We start from the raw sequence: 22,488 nt of genomic DNA, 5'->3' as shown, positions 1-22,488 counted from the left end.
ACTTAATCCTTTGAAATATTCAACTCCAAAAGTATCTTAATTGTTAAACTTCAGTGCGACTAACGTACTGGCACCTACAATGCTGTGGGAACCAAATTTAAATTTCATTTTTTTAAGGAGGAGTTGGTGGTGCATACAATCACAAAAGATTCTCATCAATATATTCCTAAGCAGTAAAATAAAACATTCAAATCTTTTCCAAAGGTATTTATTGCATATAGCATTTATTCTTTTTCCTAATTAAAAAGTTTCCCATAAGTATTAACAGCTAGCACATTCAGAAATGTGTTTATCACATTACTCCATGACACCTCGGAACATAAACAGAAAACAAGTTCATTTAAAAAGAAAAGATCATAACATTCTTAAGAGGTAGGTAAAGAGTCTTGTACTTACATAGTTTTGTATTAAAGGGGCAAAGGAAAATAGTGACATCTGTGAAGAATATTAATAGTCAATTTGAGTCATTTATATCATTTATGATTCACAACCTATGTCTTTGCATGACTACTGCAGCTTCATTTTGTTAAACACTGCACATTTCCCATACGACGCATATTAAACTTTACTAACAGACAATGTCTTAACCCTTCTATCTACTATTCAACTGGTAGAGCATTCTATTACATGGGCTTTTCTTTTTAATAAAAAGGCTTTGATCAGATGACTGAATAAGAAACACTGCAGAACTGCAGAGCCACTGGGAAAGCTAGCATCTGTCTTCAAATAACACTTTTTGAAATTATTAACCTGGAATTCCATGTCATAAATATTAACTAGCAGCTGAGGAAGCCAGAGTAAGGAGCATGACAAGAGAAGGACTTGACTTTCTGAAAACACTCCAGTAGCTTCTCCTCAGATCGTTCTCAGTATTGGGAAAAAAAACCCCAGTATGTTTAAATCAAAGCAATCTGGACAGTCCAAACTGCAAAACTGCAAAAAGATCTAGTTGAGTAAAGAATGGCTTTAATTTCACTGATCTCAGTCATGCTTGAAGGGGATGACAAAAAAAAAACCTGTAACATGACTGCACCCTCTTCACAAATGCCTTTTTTTCCTGTTAGCTCAATATTGGGAACAAGATGTGATAAGGAAAACAATGCAGTTCAAGTGACAATTTCGAAGCTAGGAAAGCTGCAAAGTCTGTCTTTCAGAATACGAGTATTGAAAGATTCCGTAAATTTCAGAGTGCTGCTCTGACTAAAACCAGATATCCTTAAAAAGTACAATTAAAGCACTTGTTTCAAGCATCTCCAACCACCAGTCAGTAAAACAAATCCTCTACAGAATGACCTGCATCCACAAGGACTAAGAAATTTCATTGAAAGCTTTGTAAGACTTCTGCGGTTACAAAAAGCACGCAAGCTATTATCCCTCTCCCCTCTGTTACTTGTAGGAGACTTTTCTGAGGGAGACTGGAATGACTTGAGAATTACAGTCATCTCCAAAGACAACAGCTTTTGATAAGAGTTGTGTTTAAGCCATCTTTCTACATAATAAATACTGTATAAATCCATAGCATACACAGACAAAAATTTAACACTGGAAGAAATACACTTTTCACCAAGGAACTTACTTCTTTGTGACAGATTTAGTTTAGAAAGTGCCCATTCACAATGCAGTGCCATTATTTTCTGTTAACTACAGATATTTCAGTAGATGTCATCAGTGAGGCTGATGGATGACTAGGCACCAATGCCACCCTCTCCTCCCTATGATACACTTGAGGTCATTTCATAAAAGATTCCATTACCGCCAACATGTAATCTAATCCTGAAGTCTGACACAAATTAACTGTTGAAAGGTTTTAAGCTGTCATTAGAGCACTGAAGTATACGATGCAACAAACTTACTGAAACATGCTAATACAGGCTATAGACTAATTGTGTGCAATTCAATTACTGTTTCTCAGTACAAAGTTCCTCACAGCAAGGAGTACTATTCTTCACTTGTTCACTGAAAATAAAGGAAAAAAAAAGCTAAACTGCACTGTTATGAACAACATTACATATTACTATAACTAGTTTAGCTTTTTGGAACCAAAAATTCTCTATTTTAACATCCCAGAACCTCAAAGAGTTCAATCTGCTTCAGCACTAAATCCTTATACATGCCTCTCCATTACTTTCCAACAGAACATGGCTTGGCCATACTACACAGAATGTCAAGAACATTCAAACAATCCAGAGTCTACTCACATGAGTTTTTAACGACATTTTCTCCAAAATCTTTGCCACTTCTGAACACTTATCCTGTTGTAGAAATCAGCATACAAAATGTCACATCCACACACAGAGAGGCCACTGGCCCAAACATCTCTATTTCAGTTAAGCACAGTAATAACAAAAGACAACTAACGACTTATTACCACATCTATATATAAGCTAACGAGACCTCCAAATCAATGGTAAAATAGTGACTTAAAGTTATCTTTTCTTGACAGGGCTCAAATTGTATTTTTACTTTTAGAAGGAAGTGCCATTGAAAGCTGAATTCCCTACAACACTGTATCTTATCACAAAGTGATTCAGGTTTTGAAATAACTTTTTATTAAAGTATGACATTCCAACTTTTCATGGTTTTAAATACTAAAATATATTAAATTATCTTATAGATTTTAAAAAAAATATAAGTATGACAAAAAGTTACCCATTTGCGTTCAAGATAACTTTGGGACCTCTTCACTTTTTGTAAACACCCACCTCACCATTAAATGATGAGCTGTAAAAGGTCAGAGGGGACTAATTCTTTAGTACACCTGTTTCTCAAACTGTGTATCTTTAGGGACAGAAGAACTGTTGTACTGTATATTCATTTACAAAAACTTATACTAGAGAAATAAGCACATACACATTTCCAAAAGAAATGGTACTACTGCAGCATGAAACTCATCCACCAGAAAAGACAACAGTAACAATCGATCCTTTGATAATATGGCCTATACAGAGGATTGGCTACTCTATACTGCACTACACACATAGGAAGCAACAGGACATATAGAAATACAATCCTTCCACAAAGAATGCAATTTTACTGAAAAAGATGACTTTTTTAATTAGGAAAAATTTGAAATGAGATGAGAATGCTTAGTATCTAGCTTAGGACCCACACAGAATCAGTAAAAATCAGGAAGGTTTACAGGTTTGCATGTTCATACACACCACACTGTGAAAATATCAGAAGTAAACAGGCCATAAGTGTCCAATTTATTGACTGGAACTTTACATTAATCTGGGGCAACATCAGAATTGAAGCAGGAGATAAGACAGCCCCAAAGAAACTGTTCACATTTGTGTTCTGCTGTCAGAGGAAGATCCAAACCTGACAAAATGGATGCAAGGCAACTTGAAATTAGCATTGCCTGTTGAAAGAAAACATCCTGCATCTTAATCTCTGAAAATGTGATACAGAAGCTACTGTAACAAAAGTACCTACATCTCAGGATTAAAGTCTCTGAACTGCAGGCTTAAACTCCTAGAGACATGGGCAATTTGTCCTCATCTGACATGAATATGCTCTCAGAGTCTATACATGTCTCATTAGAGACAGCAGATTAATTGTTAATAAGTCTTGACCATGGAACTATCTCTTGACTGCTATTTATATTTATCAGTGTCAGGTAGTAATCTGGTTGAATGCCACTTTTTTTTTTTTTTTAAGAGAACTGTATAACACTAACTTTTAATATAATTGAGAACTGATATTTTTGGCTTCAATACAAAATGGTGAGCACAACAAAACCCAAAAGTGATGATTTAATATATTTGCTATAATATTATATTGCTCAACTCCCGAATGGATTTATTTGCTATTTCCCTGTAAGGACAGGTACATGCAAAGATTATCAAAAGATATTACAAACTTTTACAACATATCTATCAGTGCATTATTGTTGTCCTGATAAACCTATAAACACTAGTTACGTGTGCAAGAACACCTGTTACAGACACAAGTTTACTACAATTGTGGGGAGAAAAAAATCCCAACCTTTAATTTTTTTTTTTGTTAAGTGAAATTAGTACTGGTATCATGTGCCAAACTGAGAGCTTTAGAAATGGATGTTTCACATACAAGGATGACACAGGCAGCATAAGGCTCCCCATACCTCTGCAAACAATTAATATTATGGCTACAATATCTATGTAACTCCTAAGCTGTACTGAGTATGACCAGAGTTCCTACTGGTGAGAACCGATACTCATCCAGGAAGAACCGCAATGAACCCATTTCCTACTGGTAACTCATTAATATACTCATTTTCTACTGGTAACTGAAGTCTGCATTCTCAAAAATGGACTACAAGATACCAAAGCTCAAGCTCACTCCAGTGAGGTAAATGAGTACTGCTTGTATTAGGTCTGTGAACAAAAATACAGATCTCCACACTTGTGAAAGACTACATTATGTGACTGTTAATAGCCAAACAAATTAAGGTTTCTGTGACAATGAAGAAATGCACTTGACCATTTACAGCAAAACAGATTTATACAATAACAACAAGTAACTTATGGCCTTGTCTACCTGCAAATGAATTCCTTCAGCAGGTATACACAATATATTGCTCAGTCATAAAAATATATATTATCTCTTTCCTTTAACATTTAGGTATATAAATACTTTACTGAAGAACATGCATCATTTAGATAAACAATTGCAAGAACATCCTCTGAAAACAGGGTTCTTTGACATTTAGCAATATAAAAGGATTACATAAACATAGCTATTGAATTAAAGATAAACCAATACAGCTGTAAGCAGTCCACTGTGTGCTAGTCCAAAGAAATTAAGCACCTTTTGCAACAGGTTACATAATATATATATACACACAGAGAATGCATTGTAAATGGAGCAAAAAAATAGCATCGTTCCATCTGCATATTCTTCAGTCTTGTTTGGACTCCAAACTTACTGTTCACTTTTCTGCTCTTGTTTTCCATTCAGCTCTTGGTCAACTCTGCTTAGCAAAGGAAGCAGTAAAATGAAAACTATGTTAAGAAGTGGTTTAGTTTGATAGCTCATATATTAAGCAAAAACTATCAATCTTAACAGAAAAACACAAAGCTTTTACATGGGAAAAAGTTTAGTAAATAAATATTAAATTACGATTTTTATTGAATGCAGTCACAACAATTTAAAAAGAAAAATCTATTTTCCTACCTCCCCCTAGAAATTAATTAAAGTTGTTAAGAAATCATTTAAATAACTATAGCATTCACAAAGAAGCATTTGAAAAGCGCAAGTGAAGTTTGACTACAGAAGAGAAAAAAGCAGGTTCTGTGCATTTATCAACGAATGCAAGCAGGAATACAAGTTTACAGGTAACATGACAATACCGTCAAGCATTACTACTTTGATTAATTCATACACTGCAGAATAAGCACAGAATTATCTTTAATGTTATAGTAATTAAGCAAAGAAGGTAACAGCATTAGTTGAATCGACAAAAGTTAAGTGGCTCCTTAACTGGATTACTTTTTCTGTTAAGTTCTAAGACTCTTGTAATCACCCCAGAAAAATTCACCACCCTGCTGCTAAAACTAGGGGTTTGTTTTTGTGGGTTTGGTGTGGGGTTTTGGTTGTTTTGGTTTAGTTGTTGGGGGTTTTTTTTGTTATCTGCCTTGGGACTAGCACACAAAATGTCGCTTTGCAGAAACCAGTGGATGGCTGACAGTCCTGCAGAAGATGTACTTTTCCTCTTTACAGTAAGAGGAAGCTACAGTCTTAACTGTATCTTCTGGAAAATAAGTTGTGCATGGAGGTAAATTAATTTTAAAACCATCAGCAGTTCCAAAGTAAGAGAAGCTAAGGCCAAGTTTGTCTTCTAATCACCTAGTTGTCTAACCTACCTGTCCCGTCTCTCAAACTATAACCAACCAGTTTTTCAAAATGATAAAAACAATGACAGCTCTTCTAGGCCACAAACCCATAAAAAGGGGAGGCAACTTTGGGGTTTTTTTGCAGCTGTAAGAACTGAACGTAGTACATCAGGATTCAGTAAGTTTGAAGCAATGTTGTCAAGAAGCAACAGTCCTAGTCGAATACCTGTTTGCCTGCACAGTATGCAGCTGCAACTCATCCCTGCCCTCACCGCAGTATCTTAGGAAAGCATGTTTTGACAGGACTTACAGGACTAATCACAGAAAGCGGAAGAAAATATGGTAAGCTAATGCAAACAAGCTATGCATAAACATACAGCTGACAATATAAATCCATAGAAGTATATCATATTCTAGCTTCCAAAGTGACTCATACACATAGCCAAGGAACTCCCACTGCTGTCCTCAACAAATATAGTAACTAAGCTTCACCACATCTCCTTTCTCTCATTGTAATAAGTAATGCCTACCACTGCTTTCAACCCCATTAAAGTCTCAGTATCAAAGAGTGCCTGTGATCTCTCCTTATACGTAAGTTTCACTTAGGAACATACTTTTTACAAAAGTGATGGCAGTATAAATTATGATATTGACAGGGACACTAGAAAGTGCTTGTTGTACAGGAAATTTTAAAAAGTTTTTACATTACTGTTTGAATGTCTCAGGTTTGCATCCTGAATACAATAGGCCTTGCAATAGAATTGGGCCAAATTATGCACATTGAGCGGGGGGAGATCAAGCAGAACTGTTGTTCAGTATTTCTTAAATTTGACAGGCTTAGTATTTCAGGTTACACACTGCAAGATTATCACTTAATCAGAATAATTCCTAGAGAATGTTCAATACTTGTCACCAGCTTTACCTGCTAGCTTTCAGAAAAAAATTAAATTCCTGTTATTTTAATCTCTCAGCATTCCTCTCTATGTCCATCACTCAATTTAGACAATAAACCTCCCTCAGTAGTTATGCACACACAGGAAGATAATTAAAAAAGGCAAAGTTAGTAGCAAAACCTTTCAGTACATTTGTTAGAGAATGAAAAAAAAACCATATCCATTCAAAAAATTTCATCAGCTGCTGGAATAGCTTGAATAGTTAGCAGGAGACTGAAAATTAACAAAATTAAAATCCAATGTTTATTAGCAAGGAACATAGGCACTGCAAATACAAACAGCACTAAAAATACTAATTTAGATTGCATCTGTGCAAGTTAATAACTAAAAAGGTAGTTAATACCAAAAATACAGAATACAAGATTCACTGTTAGAAATTCCAGAGTTGCATCTCTGCTGAGGCATAGCTACAGCTTAGTACCTAAAAACACCTCTTCCTTCCGACATCACTTCTTGTTAAAAATGGTGAAACTCAATTTAATCAATTCATACAGAAGCACTACTTTTGCCTCTTGAAGATTCAGTTGAGAATCCATGTATCTCCTTAGAAGTGAGCATCTCGTGTAAGAGAGACTATTCACAAATATCTGTTTAACATCCAGGGTGACTTCTTTTGGATGATATACTGTACTTGCAGGCAGTAAATTACTTTAATGCATAAAAACTTAGTCACTAGTGCCTGTTTATATTTACAAATGCTTATTCCTTTATGCAAGCCAATCAACTGGGAGTTAGTTGCAGTGCAAATCGTCTTATCTAGATGCAACCCTAATCAAAATATGAATATACCTTTTCTGTTTCTTTCTAAACTTTTCTTCTTCATACCTTGGTGAGGAAAAGTTTGATTTCAGTAAATATAATATATATGAAGGCCAAATTCAACAGAAGCTGCAAACTGGTATTAGTGTCAATACAGTTTGTAGAAACATACGACATATTTTTCCTTAATTATATCAGTTTTAAAACTTGGTATCTCCAACATTTATATGCAGTAAAGCAGCAGCATTTAGTTACTACAACGTAACATGTAAATTCAATGCAACTACCTGTACAGTATTAACATCCATCAGTAAAATTTAAAGTCTATATTCGTAACAATTTGAAGCCAGATATAATCCTCCACAGAAGTCTGAGCATTAACTCCGTAAGTCAACCAAGTTCAGCCTTTGCAGAACAGATAAAGTTGTTCTGTTGTTGACTTGGAGTGACAGTCTGAATATTCCTAACATACTTCAAAAGCCCTAGTAAAAAAAAAGTTCTAAAGTAGCACAAGGCTGCTTCAGCATTGTCCTGCCTTCCTCCCCACCCCAAGAAAACTGCGTTTTCTCTGTTTTATAAAAAGTTACATTGTGCAACTGATACCAGATTAATGTTTACTGCAATAACCAGACATTTGCAGGGGTGGGGAGGGATTTGTGGATTTGTCCAATGTGGATGTGCCCTTCTGTCCACAGTGCAAGACTGTGTCATCTTTCCTTACGGAATTACCAGTTTGCAAGAACCTATTGTGATGTGTACTCTATAGGTTTTGTACATTATACCCTCTAATAGGCTGATCAATTTATCATCAGAATTTTTAGTATTTTCATCTGGCTTTTTTAAGACCCCAGTTTATGGTTTCTGCTCTATTGCTGCACCCACAAATGCCATTGACAGAAGTATCATCACCATATTTGAGAGGAGAGTCATGCTGATGTTAAAATGGACATTTATATCTGGAGAGAAGGAAGAGGAGAAAGCCAAGGACAGCGATGCTTCCTTCACCTCTTCACCAAAGTAGTTTTAGAACTGTTATGGGTAGGGATTTAGCATTTTTCCACCACAGCTGCTCTGTTAAATGAAATCCCAATCCAAGTGGTATTTCACCACTTAACACGTTCCACATTTTAGCATGAACACTGAAGATACTATAACTAACTTCAGTATCAAGATGTCCAGAATTTCTCACTCACAAGCCAGTTTAGTATACTAAGGGGTTGAAGAACTGGAAGGAGGCCTTGTCTCTAGAAGACTAATTCACACACAAGGTAACTACATAAGGTACTATTTACACAAGGCACCAGAGGAGGGCCACGAAGCTGATCGGAGGGCTGGAGCACCTCTCCTATGAGGACAGGCTGAGGAAGTTGGGGTTGTTCAGCCTGGAGAAAAGGGGGCTCTGGGGAGATCTAATTGCAGCTTACCAGTATCTGAAGGGGGGCGACAGGAAAGATGGTGAGGGACTGTTTGTCAGGGAGTGTAGGGACAGGACAAGGGGTAATGGGTTCAAGCTGAAGGAGGGTCGATTTAGATTAGATGTTAGAAAGAAATTCTTTACTGTGAGGGTGGTGAGGTACTGGAACAGGTTGCCCAGAGAGGTTGTGGAGGCCCCATCCCTGGAAGTGTTTAAGACCAGGCTGAATGAAGCTGTGGGCAACGTGGTCTAGTGGAGGGTGTCCCTGCCTACGGCAGGGGGGTTGGAACTAGATGATCTTTAAGGTCCCTTCCAACCCAAACCATTCTATGATTCTCTGATTTGTGAAAGTCCCTATACATTTACATTTTGACTATCCATGCTACTACATACCAAACTATAGTTAGCAATGTGGTCAAACACGGATTCTCCTCCTAGAGATAGTTTTATTAAATACAAAGTATTACATTCAAACCAATCATTGAATACAGTATGTACCAGTTCTAAAACACGATCAATGTAGAACATGTTTGAATAATAAAACGTACTGTTTTATGCATTCTGGGATGCCAACGTATTCCATGGGGATGAGCTCAGCTAGTTCTGCCAGGGTAAAGACATACCTAATTTTTTGGCTGAATTTTGAGCTGTGGAAGAACAAATGCAGGGTACAGTTACAACTTAAAAATTTTTCAATAGGTCAACATTAACAACTGTTTAAACTTCAAAAACTGTTTTAGGATTATTTAAAAACCAAAACCAAAACCAAACAGCTTCTAGAGTATTACCTAATAAAAGGTTTTGTGATGGCCAGAAGTGTTCTGATGAACCAAGAAGGATGAACTATGATTAATGACTTCAGATTTTTCCTTAACCTGAAGAATTCAAACAGTAGACATAATTAGAAGAACAAAAAGGCAGTATGACAACAAGGGGTTTTTAATATATAAAATGTTTTTGAAAGCACAACTGTCACATAAGTCTAGTATTCTGACATTCTATTATTAGAAACTACCATCTGCCAGAAGAAAAAAAAAATACCTCACAACTGTATAGTCGAAAGTTAAGATATAGTATCAGTTTGACAACAATGACAAGGAAATAACATACCAAAGAGAAGTTTCTTTGAATCTTTTTAAGCAACTAATGGATGAAGTGGTTCATGAAGGACCCCCCCTTATTACCTTATCATATTAATACATGAAATTTAAAGGATATTCCATGTGGTACCAGTATTCAGTATTCTAACACTACTATTTTCACCAAAAACCCCAAAACCAAACAAAAAACCCCACCACACCCAGGCATGCCTGTAGCATTGTTCCGTATTGTTTAGCTTAGGAAGAGGTTTCCAATACACCAAGCAATTCTCTTTTAATTAACTCTTAACCAGTAGGTACCAGACACCACATTAAACAGCATTTTTTTCCTAAATATATGTATCACTGAGCACATGAATATTGTAAGAAAACACTTCAGAGCTTCTTACCTTCTATCAATTTGCTGGTAACATTTCCTAAGCCAGCCTAAACTTGGCATTTTTCTCCGTGTTGTTGCACCATTCAGGTAAACTATCATATAGTTCTCTGCTACTAACAGCTCTAAAGTGCCAATTACATACCTGCAGAGAGAAGCAAAGGAAAAAAAAACTTTTCAAGTGAGGATCTGTGGATATTAAAGTAATTCCTAGTAGTGCTCAAATATATTTTAAAAATACAGAGTTGGCAACAGCATTGAGCAACATCTAATAATTTTTTTCCTTCCCCTGGGAGCAGACGTAGTTGCTCTCCTATTTGTTACCTTTCCCTCACATGAAATATTAAGTTTCATTAAAAAAAAAAAGAGTGAGAAGTAATTACCCTTACATTAAAATGCTAAGTTTCACAATGTGAAATTAAGACAGGATTCAGAGGTAGATGATTACTTACTTAAATAGATTGTCCATTAGGTATCTGTAGTTAGGCTGGCTGCTTTCAGGCATAAAGCAAACAGCAAACACAACAATGGCATTTAATCCATCACCATAATAACCTGAAAACAAAGAAAAAAAGCAGCAGTAGTGACAAAGGTGACTATACATTGACTAAATTTACACAATATCAAGCACATTCTGTAGGCTTTTTCATTATTTACCTTAGAGAGATTTACAAACATCTATTCTATATAGACAGATTCAGTAGTTACAGAAAACCTCAAGATTTCTTTTTCAAGTTTGTCTACTTCTACAGAAACACCTGAAGTTGATGCAAATCAAATGCTGTACCTACAATCAACATCTCAGTATAGTCTCTCAGTATATTTAATAACATTTTATACAGTCAACTTTTTTTCCAGCCTAAACTCCACAGACTGTTGGGAACAGTTACTAAATTGATTTATGCCTTAGTAGATCTACAGTTAATGCTTTCAATACTCTTAAAAAAAAATTATACTGGTAGCACTGACACTATAGAACAGATAAGTACATCTTATTACATACGTGCATGTTAGTAGCTTCATCTGAACACGTGCACATTTAGGAACATTTAGAAAAAGTTCCAAAATTTTTAGGGGAAAAAATATTACATCAACCATATGCCTTAATACTGCAATAAATGAATTATCACATAAGTCTTCATGCCCAAAGCTCTTCCTGTGCCACCCCAACTCAACTTAAAGAAGTAGTTCCTCAACAGTTCCCCTCAGCACATGACTAATCCTTACCACCATGACTGATAACTTTTTTATATGGCTCAATCGCCTTCATGTCCACTCTATGGTCCTGTTCTCCAATCCTAAACATTCGCCAGCGTCGACCATCATCTTTCTCCTCTGCCGCAGCGTATTCAGTAAGTGATCCTTTCCTAATTACATCAGTAGTTTTTGGTTTTGGAAGATCATCTGCCAAAGTTAAAACATGTTCAAGATCCATTATGAATACTATGTACGGTGACAATGAATTACAACACAGGTTAACCACTTTGCTGTTCAATCTATTTTAATATTCTTTAGCCAGTCAGACGTATCAGCTGACTTAGTTTCTTCTGTCATTACAAAATAGGATCTCATGGGTGTCATATATATTTTATCAAAATAATCTTTTTGCAGTTATCCATTGACTGTAACTTTCTCTGTTAAAGTACATGACAAATTTCCATTCATGTAGGAAGCCTATTTAATCATAGGCTTTGAAAACACAGACCTTGATGAATCTCATCAAAACACACAAAGTGGTTAACTCCAATGATAATTACACAAGTTGCTTGATCACAGATTTACATAAAAGCATGATTTAAAACATTGACAGTACCTTGCAAGCAGACATGCAGGCAAATCTATTAGAAATTAAATCTAATTCATGTGTGTGCAATCAATATATATGAAATTTATGCTGACAACAATCTGTAAAACAATTTGCGCCAATTAAATTATGATTCTTTGACTTTGTTGCATAGACCTTACCCAAAGCGAGAAAAACCTACTGCAAGTTAGTTGTCTGTTCCCAAGACAAAGCTGTTAATTGAAACTATCCTTCCAGGAAAATGAAGGCAGCAGCATTAAAGGAAGAAAAGACAGAAACCCTTTTCAGCCACTTTTAAAAACAAGGCACAAACATCTGGAACATTTCCTTTGCATCACTGCAAAACTAACACTAAATACTTCTTCATTACAGAGATGAAAATCCTTTTACACAGGTAAACCCACAGCCTCTGTTATGAAAATTTCACCTGAAATACGGCTTTAGCTATTTAAAAAAAACCCAACTTATTCTAAAGAGTGTTTCTTTCACCATTTATAAGCTATATTGGAATGGTAGTGTTTCATAGTGAAAAGAAAGCTTCCTGTTTACTCAGGAGATAAAACGATTTTATTTCCAGAATAAAAAAATAATAAAAAAATTAGTTTACATGTTTACTTATTAGAGACATTCTTAAGGCATGAAGTTTACAGAAATTAAAGACTCCAGTATCTGTTCAACTAACACAACAGTTCTTGGCTTACATAAAAGGGCCTTAAAACATAATTAAACTGCAAGTTTAAAACTTGGGTTTTAACTCCCACACAGAACTTTTTTACCTCAAATAAAATTTGTTAGAATCTCCAGATTTTGCCTACAAGAATAAGATGAAGCATCTATTCATTTTTTAAAATTAAGATCATTACTATTGTGGCTATAGCTAAGTTAACTTCCTATCAAGAAATTTCAGAATTCCTTGACAAAAAATAGAGGCTCTTCTACCACTTCAGTCAATGCAAACTCTAAGGCTACTGACTTTTTGCCATTCTCACCACAGTAAGATATGAGATTGGGTGTTACTCGGTATTTTAAAAAAAAAAATCATTCAGTCCTCCTTAAATACAAAGGCAATTCATTGATTTCTGACTAGCTAATCTATAATCTATATCCCTTTATATGGTTTGCCTCCATTTAAAACTGATGTATAATATATGTAAAATACCTTTGGTATTTTTCTCCTGCCCCCAGGTTGGTTCTTAAAACCAACGGAGAGGATTTTCTGTAACTTTGAGACTTACAGGTGTTTAATGACATTCACCTAGGTTTATTTGGAGTTAGTTATTGTTATATTGCCTGTTTAATAATGAGTTGAGGTCTGATTTGTTCTTTAAAAATTCATTGCGCCTATTTCCAATTTCTAATCTAATCATTCCCTTTGTATTTTTACTCCAATTATATTGTCATAGTTACTTCCAACCTGAAAAACTGTTGACCTGCACATAGGAAAACAGAAATATTCTATGGCATCAGACAAAAGTAATAAAATACCTACCTTCCCATTCAAACTCATTGCTATTTTCTGAAGGAGTATCTAAATCGTCCAAATCAATCTCTCCACTCTCATCCAAGTCATCAGACAAAACAGATTCCTCACTGTAATCCAAAGTTAAGCTAATATCTGGAGCCATTAGTTTCTTCCTCACTTTGGTTCCATTAACCTCTGTATTCAAAAAAGCAAATTGTTTATTTTCAAAGCTAAAGCAAGCTTCGATAAGCATATTAACAAGACAGAAGAGCAGAGCGCTTTCTCAGAATGCATTGTAAGTTAATGCCTATAATTTAAATGATGGATCTTTAGAATAAGAATTAAACACAGGGTGAAAAGAACAGCACTTTGAGGTCCAAGTTCTCAAGATCTTAAGCTTACCCAACTGCATACACACTATGATCACAGTGGTAGACCACCATACTCCCTACAGAAGAAAACCCCAAAGTGCTGCCACCACCTAACTAACTACTACCCACGCTAGCTATAGCAAAGGCTACAACGAGTGGTTCTAGATGTTATACTAAATTTTGCAAATAATGCAATAGATCCATGTCCCTAGCCCTTGTTTTTGGTAGGTATTGGTAACATAACCATCTTTGATGAAATAAAAAATAATATACAAGCTGCAAAAAAAAAAGAAGGCTGACAGACAACAGTGAGGATAGAAAATTAACGAAACTATTAGGTGAATATACAGCATGCTTTGAGACACAAGGCAAATACTCGTATGATTTAGACAGCAGCTGAAAGCAGAGAATAAAATAAAATGACTAATCCAGTACTGGAAAAGCCACAACTAAGGCAGACAGACAATAAAAATGCTAAAAACCCCCAAACTTCTGTATTATTTCTCCTCTGAACATTCGGACAGGTAATGCTTTTAAGAGGCCACAAAAGTCTGAAATTTGGAGCAAAACTACGGTAGGCTCCAACTGATGCACAGAAGCCAAATAATGAACGAAGATTTTAAGACAGGTCAGGAAGTGAGTGCAATTTTTGTATTACCTGGATAGCTCTATGCACAGGGAAGATGAAGAGTCTCATATTTTATTCCAACCCCCTTTTCTTTCTACACAAGATGTTTATAACACCCTTCATATAGAAAAATGTCATTCAGAATGCAGTTTCTCAAGTCTGACCCAAAGAACAGGCTAAATCAAAACAGAGGTTTAAAACAGCCATCTAAGTAGGATGCAGTCAACTTGACTGGAGTGGAATGTTCTTACCAGCTTCACTGTCTGTTCCAGCTGCAGTCAATACATCTGATGCAACAGGATCATCCTCTGGCAGGGGCCTGGTAGATAAAGTAGAAACTATTGTTACAAAACTTAGAAAACTTTTTTTTTTCTTTTTTAAATAGCCAGCTAAATGCCAAATATTTAGACCTACACATTGCTAAAAAAACAACTGTGGGATAGTACTGAACTAAGTTTACTTGTAGCCTAAGTTCAAGCTTTCAGTAAACAAAGCACAAAAGTAGCAGAAAATTCCTTCGCAGCATTCAAGCGACCATTTGTTGATGTAACAGATGCCAAAATACTGGTTGCTACTAGTGTGTGCAATCTGTAAGAAAACTTGTCGTATTCTCACTTGAGAAAATTTGACATTAAATACTTTAGAGAAGTAGTTTAGTCATGTTATTATAGAATGTCTCTGAAGTCAGCTGGTTTAGTTTCTTTGGAGGCCCAAGCACCACTTGCAGTCTTAACTGTTAAAAATTCTGCTCAGAAACGTTGCTTGGTGAAATACCTGGGCCTTTCAGACACTGGTAATAATATGCAATGTAGTTGCAAAAGATTACCACAGGAAACAAAGCCAAACGTACAAATTTTCGCTTTAGTAACACTGGAAACTTCAACAGCGACATTCTTGTATTACTTAACTTACACATGAAGTGATCTCTTTTCAGACCATAAACAAACATGCCACAAAACCTTTTCAAGACTACTATTAGTGGAAATCAAGATTATCAATGAGTGTTAGTTCACCAGGAAGATAAAGAGGTAGCTTATTCTGGATATTATGCATTTAATTTTAATTACTTTAAAAAAAAAAAATTAAAACCTTGGAAAATCTTCATCTTGCCATTCTTCCTTAAACTCAACACCTTCCATTCTCCAGTCAACTTGAATTGCTAACAGAAACTCCTGATCAGCCAGAACCTCTTGTCTTCAGGACAGTGGGCTAAAGAGGAGCTGCAGGAACATAACAGAAGATGCTAGTTCAATAGTATTGTAATTCTCATACTTGCAACACATCTCTTATCACCAAGCTGAGGTATTATGCATGAAAAAAACCAACCCCAAAACAGGGAAAAGTTTATCGTTTGTTTCCTTTTTTTTTTTCACATAAAACTTCTTATGGAATGGTTTATCCTACAGTAATTTAGGTTGGAAGGGATGTCACGTAGTCCAACGCCCTGCTCAAGCAGGATCAACCTCTCCATTAAAATCAAGGCCCTGAGCAACCTGATCTATCATTTAGGATTACACCAGTTCACTCCAAACTGTACGAAACCTGACAGCTCTCTAGATTCTACAGAAGATATTGAATAAGTATATATTTTGAGAAATAAACCCAGATGGTCAGATCTAAAATACAACCAAGTTCCTAAAAACAAACAAACAAACGAAACCCCAACCACTTTAAAGATAAGTATTTCACAAAATGTTCTCAGAAAACTCACCCTGCGATGTGCAAGTCAAGCTGTGTTTTTTCAGGCTCACCCATCACCAGCAACAAGGAATCCCCAATAATGGAACATAATAAACCATGCTGCTGACATACAAGTCCAAGCCAGTTGAAGCTCTTAGCTTGTGTGTGCTCTAAAGAGGAACAGGAACAGATAAGCTAATGAATGAAAATAGTAAGAAAAATCAACACTAATCAAACCAGGAAACAATGATATTTTTAAATGCAAAGAAGCAATCAACACAGAACACCAGAAGTACAAAGTCTGAATGCAGTCATACTGCTAATTAAGCCAGAGAGACGATTTTTTACATGGCTAAAAAGAGACAAGTTACGCTTACTGTTCTGTAGGATCACCTTTCATGACAAACCTCAACTTCTCTTCTCCTGACTCGATTACAACCAGAGACTGATTTTAAAATGTCCTGCAATGCTTAAAGCTACACTACACAAGCTGAATAATAAAAACAACAAAATAAAAGACTGATTTCTTTGTAAAACTGCAGTAGCAGAGACAAATTAAACATTAATGATGACAATTATCCCTGCTTCCCTGACCCAGGAAATTGAAATAAAATTTCTAGAAGGTAGCACCCTAGTTCCTCTAAGGCTCAGACTCTCCTTGTTTCAATCGTTCAGCCCCTGCACTGCACAGCTGCTGACAGTATGAGCCTGTGCACACAATCTCCAAGAAGTTGTCCCCAGCAATTTTCCTCCCCGCCCCCCCCCCCTTTCTATTTGTCCTTTTTGACTAACACGCTGTTTGGAGTAGTTTCTTGCCGCTTGAATCATATGACTTTCCTCATGAAACGTGTCCAGTCTTTCATTAAGATGTTGATATTCTTAACATACAGTTTCTCCTGGGTAGTAACCTGCTGAGTGTTTGCAACAATTAATTTTAAATATGTGCTTGGAGATAAGATCATATTTTGATCAGTAGTAACAGTGAATATGCGCATAATTCTTTATGCATTTAGTTCAGGACACTGAGATGAAGCACAAGAAGTTTCAGAAGGTACCCTACGCAGTCAAGAGAATACCGTGCTTACAATCAGCATGCAACGGACCATCTGATGTAAATACGCAGTTCACTGTAAACACACACTAAACCTAAAAGAAAATCTAAACTGATAACTTTATTCTTAAGGGCAAGATGAAGAAAATTGACAGTAAAAAAAAAAAAAACAAACCATGCCACAACAAACCAACCCTATCACTGTGCTGCTGGCTATAAGATGCTACTCTTGAGCTCACCTGCACTGCCTTCACAATACAGATCCCACAAGACATGAACAATTTTCTCACCACGCTTTTGAAAAATACCAAACACCAAGTAACACCTATTAATTTCAGATGTACAGCATTTCAGTGTAGAAGCAATTCCGACCTGCATGTATTTCATTACAATGAGATAAACTTGATAGGCTAAGACAGTCACAGAGTTTAAAAAGTTACTCATGCTGTAATCAAAGTTTAAGACACTTCTACAAAACACTTCTCACATTACTCACTGAATTCTCATCAGCAACTTCTCATTAAGGTAGATTTGAAAGCAACCATTCGCTAAATACCATATAGTACAATTGCAAACAACTTGCAAGTTCCAAGTTCAACATCTGATAAGCTTGAATTTAGGTTTCCAGCATCCTACTTAACATGCAGACTAAGTAGTTGTCTTGCATGTTTCGACTTAAAGTCTCATGTGCAACAGCACAATCATTTGTTAATGTTGTGGTTTAACCCCAGTGGGTAACTAAGCACCATGCAGCGGCTCACTCACCCTTCTCTGAGGAGGAGAATGGAAAAAAAGCTCATGGGTCGAGATAAAGACAATTTAATAGGATAACAAAGGATGAGAATCATAATCATTTTTACTCTCCATTGGTCATTAGTTTCCATTTTATTTAAAGAAATGGAATTGGAATATTGGAAGCTATCTAAAGGTCAGAAACTTCAACACATCAAGTGGTTCTGCTCTCTTACTGGAACCACTGGACTTTGGTGCTCAACAATGCCTTTTCTGAAGTACCTCAACAGGCAAGTTACTACATTACAAAAAGAAAAACGCATCACAAGGGCACACATCACTAAAACCCCTAACTCTTCCACTACCGCTAATGAACGGATTTCCATTTCCAGAACACCAGCTGTAACCTACTGAAGTTTGCATCTGAAGAGTATTACTGCTTGCACCAGAAGTCAAACATCAGTGTTCTCATCCTTTTTCCTGGAAAAAGGAGATCGTTTCCAGAGTTCTCTCATTAATACTGAGCTGGCTTAGTTGGTAGGGGCTGAAATACCAAATACAACAGTGTTAAGAAGCCTATTATACATTGCCATTTTTTAAAATTTAGTTTCGTGCTAAACAGAGACTCTAATCTGTCCCAGCTACTTGAAAAAAAGACATGAGAACGCATGACATCATTTTATTCATAAAGACCCCTTGCAAAAATTATTTTTTTAGGTTTTCACCCTTGAGTTCTCAGAATACACAAATAAATAGGAGTTACGCATTTATATGGCCATATCTGCCTATCCAATATAAAGACCTATATTCAGTCCTTGATCAGAACTTCAGCATTTGAAAGAGAATAAAGTTTATCTTGCAAGACAACTGCAGTGATGAGCACGCTATTGAACTACGTACCAGACTGGCAAAGAATGGCATGCTGTTTCAGTCTCAGAAAGTGGAAACCAACTTCAAAAAAAAAAAAAAGGTTAGTCTACTTTTTTCTACATTTCACCTTCAGCATTTCAATAGAAACATTAACTGAGTGTGTTAAGTGAATTCCAGGATCCAGGCATTAAAGAGGTGCCTCTAAGAGTATTTTTCACATGTGATTTTACAGCTAGCCAAAAGTAAGGAATAAATGTATTTTCTGGTACACACATCCACATGGCGCGGCTCACTATAATTTATTTTCTAAATATTTTTATAACCCCACTGGCTTTTAGAACGTGGCCACACTAGCCATGACCCCAGGAGCCATTTCCCAGATCTGCAGATGGACATCTGAACTTTATCACGTGCAAGTTTGCGCGATAAGGTGATGCAAAGACTTCAAATAACAAGTCAATTCTTCATCTTCTTTTACTCCCTTCTCTCTACATCAAAGCACAGAGAAATCAGTCAGCTAAAAGAGAAAACTTTTAAAACCACTCTTGCTTTCAGCTCTGAGGATACTACTTTAAACTCCACATTCAGAGCAATAGAAGACTCTGCATTTCTGAATCACTATGATTCCTTTAAAGGGAAATACTAACTTGTCAGACAACAGTCAAAACCAACTAATATCCTGCCTAAACACAATCAATATTCCTCTGTAAGATTTAAGTATGCATACAAGCTAAGCAGAAATAATTAATCGCTACTTAGTGTTATTACATTAGTAGCTGGAAATAAGGGGGGACTAAAATAAAAGGCACTAGAAAGCAACTCTGAACTTCTGCGACACGGCTCTATACCGTGCACTTGCTAAACCTACACGGAAAAAAGTTCCCCGCTCGCCACTCAGCCACGCCGGAGAACGGGGGCGGGGGGGGATTAGTATCCGTAAGAGAAGACAACTCCCCAACCTCGTAGGCGCGAACAGGGCTGCAGTTCGTGCCCCCGGAGTGACCCCCCGGCGCAGGGGAAGGGATTCCCAAGCGTAACAGCTCGGGGCTCCGAACTCTGCCCTCCGCCGCCCCCGCCGCCGACCAGACGCCGTACGCAGCGACGCCGACGTCGCGCTCTGCGGAGGAAACCGCGAGCCCGCTCCGCTTCCGCGGGGCACAGCCCGGACGCGAAGGCGGTCCCCGCTCGCCGCCCGGGGGGCGCCGGCTCGGGCAGGAGCCGCCCCTCCGCGCCCGCTGGGCCAGTCACCGGCGCGGCCCGGCAGCGGCTCTCACGCTCGAAGCGCAGGCGAGCGCTTGCCCCGGCAGGGCCTCCCGCGCCCGAGGGCTCCCGACTGAGCCCCGCCGCCCCTCGCGCACCACCGGCTTACCGCCGGCGCCCCCTCCGCGGCCGTACCTGGCGGGGAGGCGGACGGGGGCGGGGGGGGGAAGAACGAGACGGGCCGCGGCCTCGCCCCCGCGGAAACGGCCCGCTCCTCGGCGCGCGCCGCTGCTCACCCGGAAACGCATACGCCACGGGACTCACGTGACAACCCCGCTCCACAGGGCGTCGGCGCACTCACGCGCGTGCGTAAAACAACACCGCCCCCCGGACGGCGGGCGGGCGCGCGCGCCCTCCCTTTCTTGCACGCGCGCGGGGCAGGCGTCGGTTGGGAGCGCGCGGGCGTGGCGTGGTGAGGCGAGGCGAGGCCCGCCGGGCGTCCGCTGGGAGCGCGCGAGGCGCGGGGCCCGCGTCCCTCTGAGGCGCCGTCTGTCCTCTCGTCCCCGCGGCTGAGGAGCGCTGCCCACCTCCCGGCAGCGCGGTGAGGATGAGTTCTGCAGCCCTCGGCCGCCCGTAGTAACTGGCGCCGCTGCTGTCCCTGGGCACCGAGAGCTCCCTCCCTCACCGCCCGTCCGGCCAGGAGAGTCGCTCGCCGCAGGAATGTCAACTGAGGGGGGTCGAGTCCCGGGCCGCGGTAAGCGGGACACACAATGCGAAATATAAAGTCCGCTCACTGAGTTCTCTGTGCTAAACTAGCGTGCTGATACGTCAGGTGCTCGGAAAAATATGAGGTGAATGTCAGAAACGAGTGGAACTTCTCCCTGAGGAAAGGGAGAACAGATAATATCAATATTACATACCGGCAAGTCAGGGGTAGCGGAGTTAGTGAGCAGAACACCTGAATCTCCACATCATTTCAAATTACAACTTGAGCTGTATAAATACAGCATCCAAAACGCAGTCCTTCTTCATGGCATAATGTAGTGATATTACATATGCACAGCAGAAGCACAGAAAATTAGATAAATCTCATACCCAAGAATGATAGTGGCAGTCAGCGTTACTAGGAGAAGGAGATCAAGATGGAAGGTTTTGGCTAAGGCTTAGAACTTACCACTAACACGTTGTTGTAACATACAGACAGCTACTAACTTGGTCACAGCTAATCTATTGCCCAAAGGTGAACGATGCAACAAAGTTTGTTTTATTGTAGGGTACTGAAGGAACTTGGAATAAATGTGACAAATGTGGTGAAGTGCAGAATGAATTAAAAAGTGATGCAAGGGAGCACAAAATGAATCCAGGAAAACATGAGGTAGAAAAATACCCCCAAAGAAGAACAGAAAGCACAGGCACCCCAACCAGCAAAGATAAAATCTACAAATAACAGGAAAAAAGGCAATTAAGGTAAATTGACGAGCATTGAAAATATATTTATAAAGAACTAGTAGCACGCACAGCAAATGGCCTGAGGCCTGTAGTCATTATTGTAACATAAGTTTATCAGATAATAGTTACAAATGCGAAGCAAGAGCTAGCTTAAGTATAAAGAAAGGGTATGTAATTACTGATAGGAGAAATATAGTAAAACAGTGAGGGGAAACAGCAAAAGGGAAAAGATACTGTATCCTGCCACCTTTGTTACATCACTGTTTTTTGTTTGTGAAAGAATTCAACACAAGGTAACCAAATAACTCCATGCTTAAGGACGTTATATTTTCTACCTGCTCCCAGGTGCACACCAAAGTTATTGTTACTTGTGTACATACTTTGGAACTTCTTATGCCTGTAGCACCCCAGTTTTTAGTAATGAAGACCTGATTATATCAATTTTGTGATCAGTGTGTAAGGTACTCGCCTCAGTATTGAAGACTGAATGGCGAGAGGTCTCAGCCTGCTGATGTGGAGTATCTGTGAACAGTATCTGTGAACAGCTGGAATTATTCCAGAATGAGCTGGTTCTAACTCAGCTGGAAAGATCAAGGGTTTCTGCGATTCCTAGTCAGGCACATTGCATTTCAGAAAAGAGAAGTTCCCTTTTATGAGCTGCTTAGTTAACATGGATCAAAACTTATCTGTTAGTTTGATGCCTGAACACTTATTTTATCAGCAAACTTAAGTTTGCAAAGTGTCACAGTGTGGATTTTGCATCAGTACTGTTCTGGTTTAGATAAAGTAGAAAGTGAGATTAAATTATGCTGTAGAGATTCAT

At 38.2% G+C, this 22,488-nt stretch overlaps 1 protein-coding gene and 1 long non-coding RNA gene across 8 annotated transcripts in view; one reads left to right on the top strand and one right to left on the bottom strand.

The window, feature by feature from the left end:
• Window positions 1–3,988: 3,988 nt before the first annotated feature.
• On the bottom strand, window positions 3,989–20,538 carry BNIP2 (BCL2 interacting protein 2). 7 transcript variants are annotated; one of them, XM_075765033.1, is made up of 13 exons: window positions 20,412–20,514; window positions 19,047–19,097; window positions 16,395–16,533; window positions 15,773–15,903; window positions 14,935–15,002; window positions 13,712–13,879; window positions 11,646–11,822; window positions 10,871–10,973; window positions 10,432–10,563; window positions 9,731–9,817; window positions 9,491–9,589; window positions 7,559–7,594; window positions 3,989–4,954 (listed from the first exon to the last, which is right to left on the bottom strand). In XM_075765033.1, exons 4-13 carry the CDS (start codon window positions 15,820–15,822, stop codon window positions 4,906–4,908), a joined length of 969 nt encoding a protein of 322 aa, XP_075621148.1. In that variant the 5' UTR covers window positions 15,823–15,903; window positions 16,395–16,533; window positions 19,047–19,097; window positions 20,412–20,514; the 3' UTR covers window positions 3,989–4,905. The 7 variants fall into 7 exon arrangements, with proteins under 7 accessions (XP_075621148.1, XP_075621146.1, XP_075621150.1 ...); XM_075765031.1 differs by lacking the exon at window positions 19,047–19,097 and having other exon boundaries at window positions 20,412–20,538; XM_075765035.1 differs by lacking the exon at window positions 19,047–19,097 and having other exon boundaries at window positions 20,513–20,537.
• Window positions 20,539–20,701: 163 nt separating this feature from the next.
• Window positions 20,702–22,488, top strand: part of LOC142603529 (uncharacterized) — a 90,932-nt gene continuing 89,145 nt past the window's right edge. Inside the window, exon 1 of the long non-coding RNA XR_012837475.1 lies at window positions 20,702–20,970. This is a non-coding gene — a long non-coding RNA (uncharacterized LOC142603529). The remainder of the gene's footprint in view (window positions 20,971–22,488) is intronic.

The sequence above is a fragment of the Balearica regulorum genome, chromosome 12 (genome assembly GCF_011004875.1).
Source record: "Balearica regulorum gibbericeps isolate bBalReg1 chromosome 12, bBalReg1.pri, whole genome shotgun sequence".
In the NCBI taxonomy this organism is placed as follows: domain Eukaryota; kingdom Metazoa; phylum Chordata; class Aves; order Gruiformes; family Gruidae; genus Balearica; species Balearica regulorum.
This window is presented reverse-complemented; position numbering and strand designations above follow the sequence as displayed.

Coding starts and splice junctions, on each gene's coding strand:
- BNIP2 (XM_075765031.1), bottom strand. CDS start 15,822: ATGGAAGGTGTTGAGTTTAAGGAAGAATGGCAAGATGAAGATTTTCCA. Junction 10,564..10,870: donor CTAATGGACAATCTATTTAA/GTAAGTAATCAT, acceptor TTCTCTCTGCAG/GTATGTAATTGGCACTTTAG. Junction 9,818..10,431: donor TACCAGCAAATTGATAGAAG/GTAAGAAGCTCT, acceptor TGAATTCTTCAG/GTTAAGGAAAAATCTGAAGT.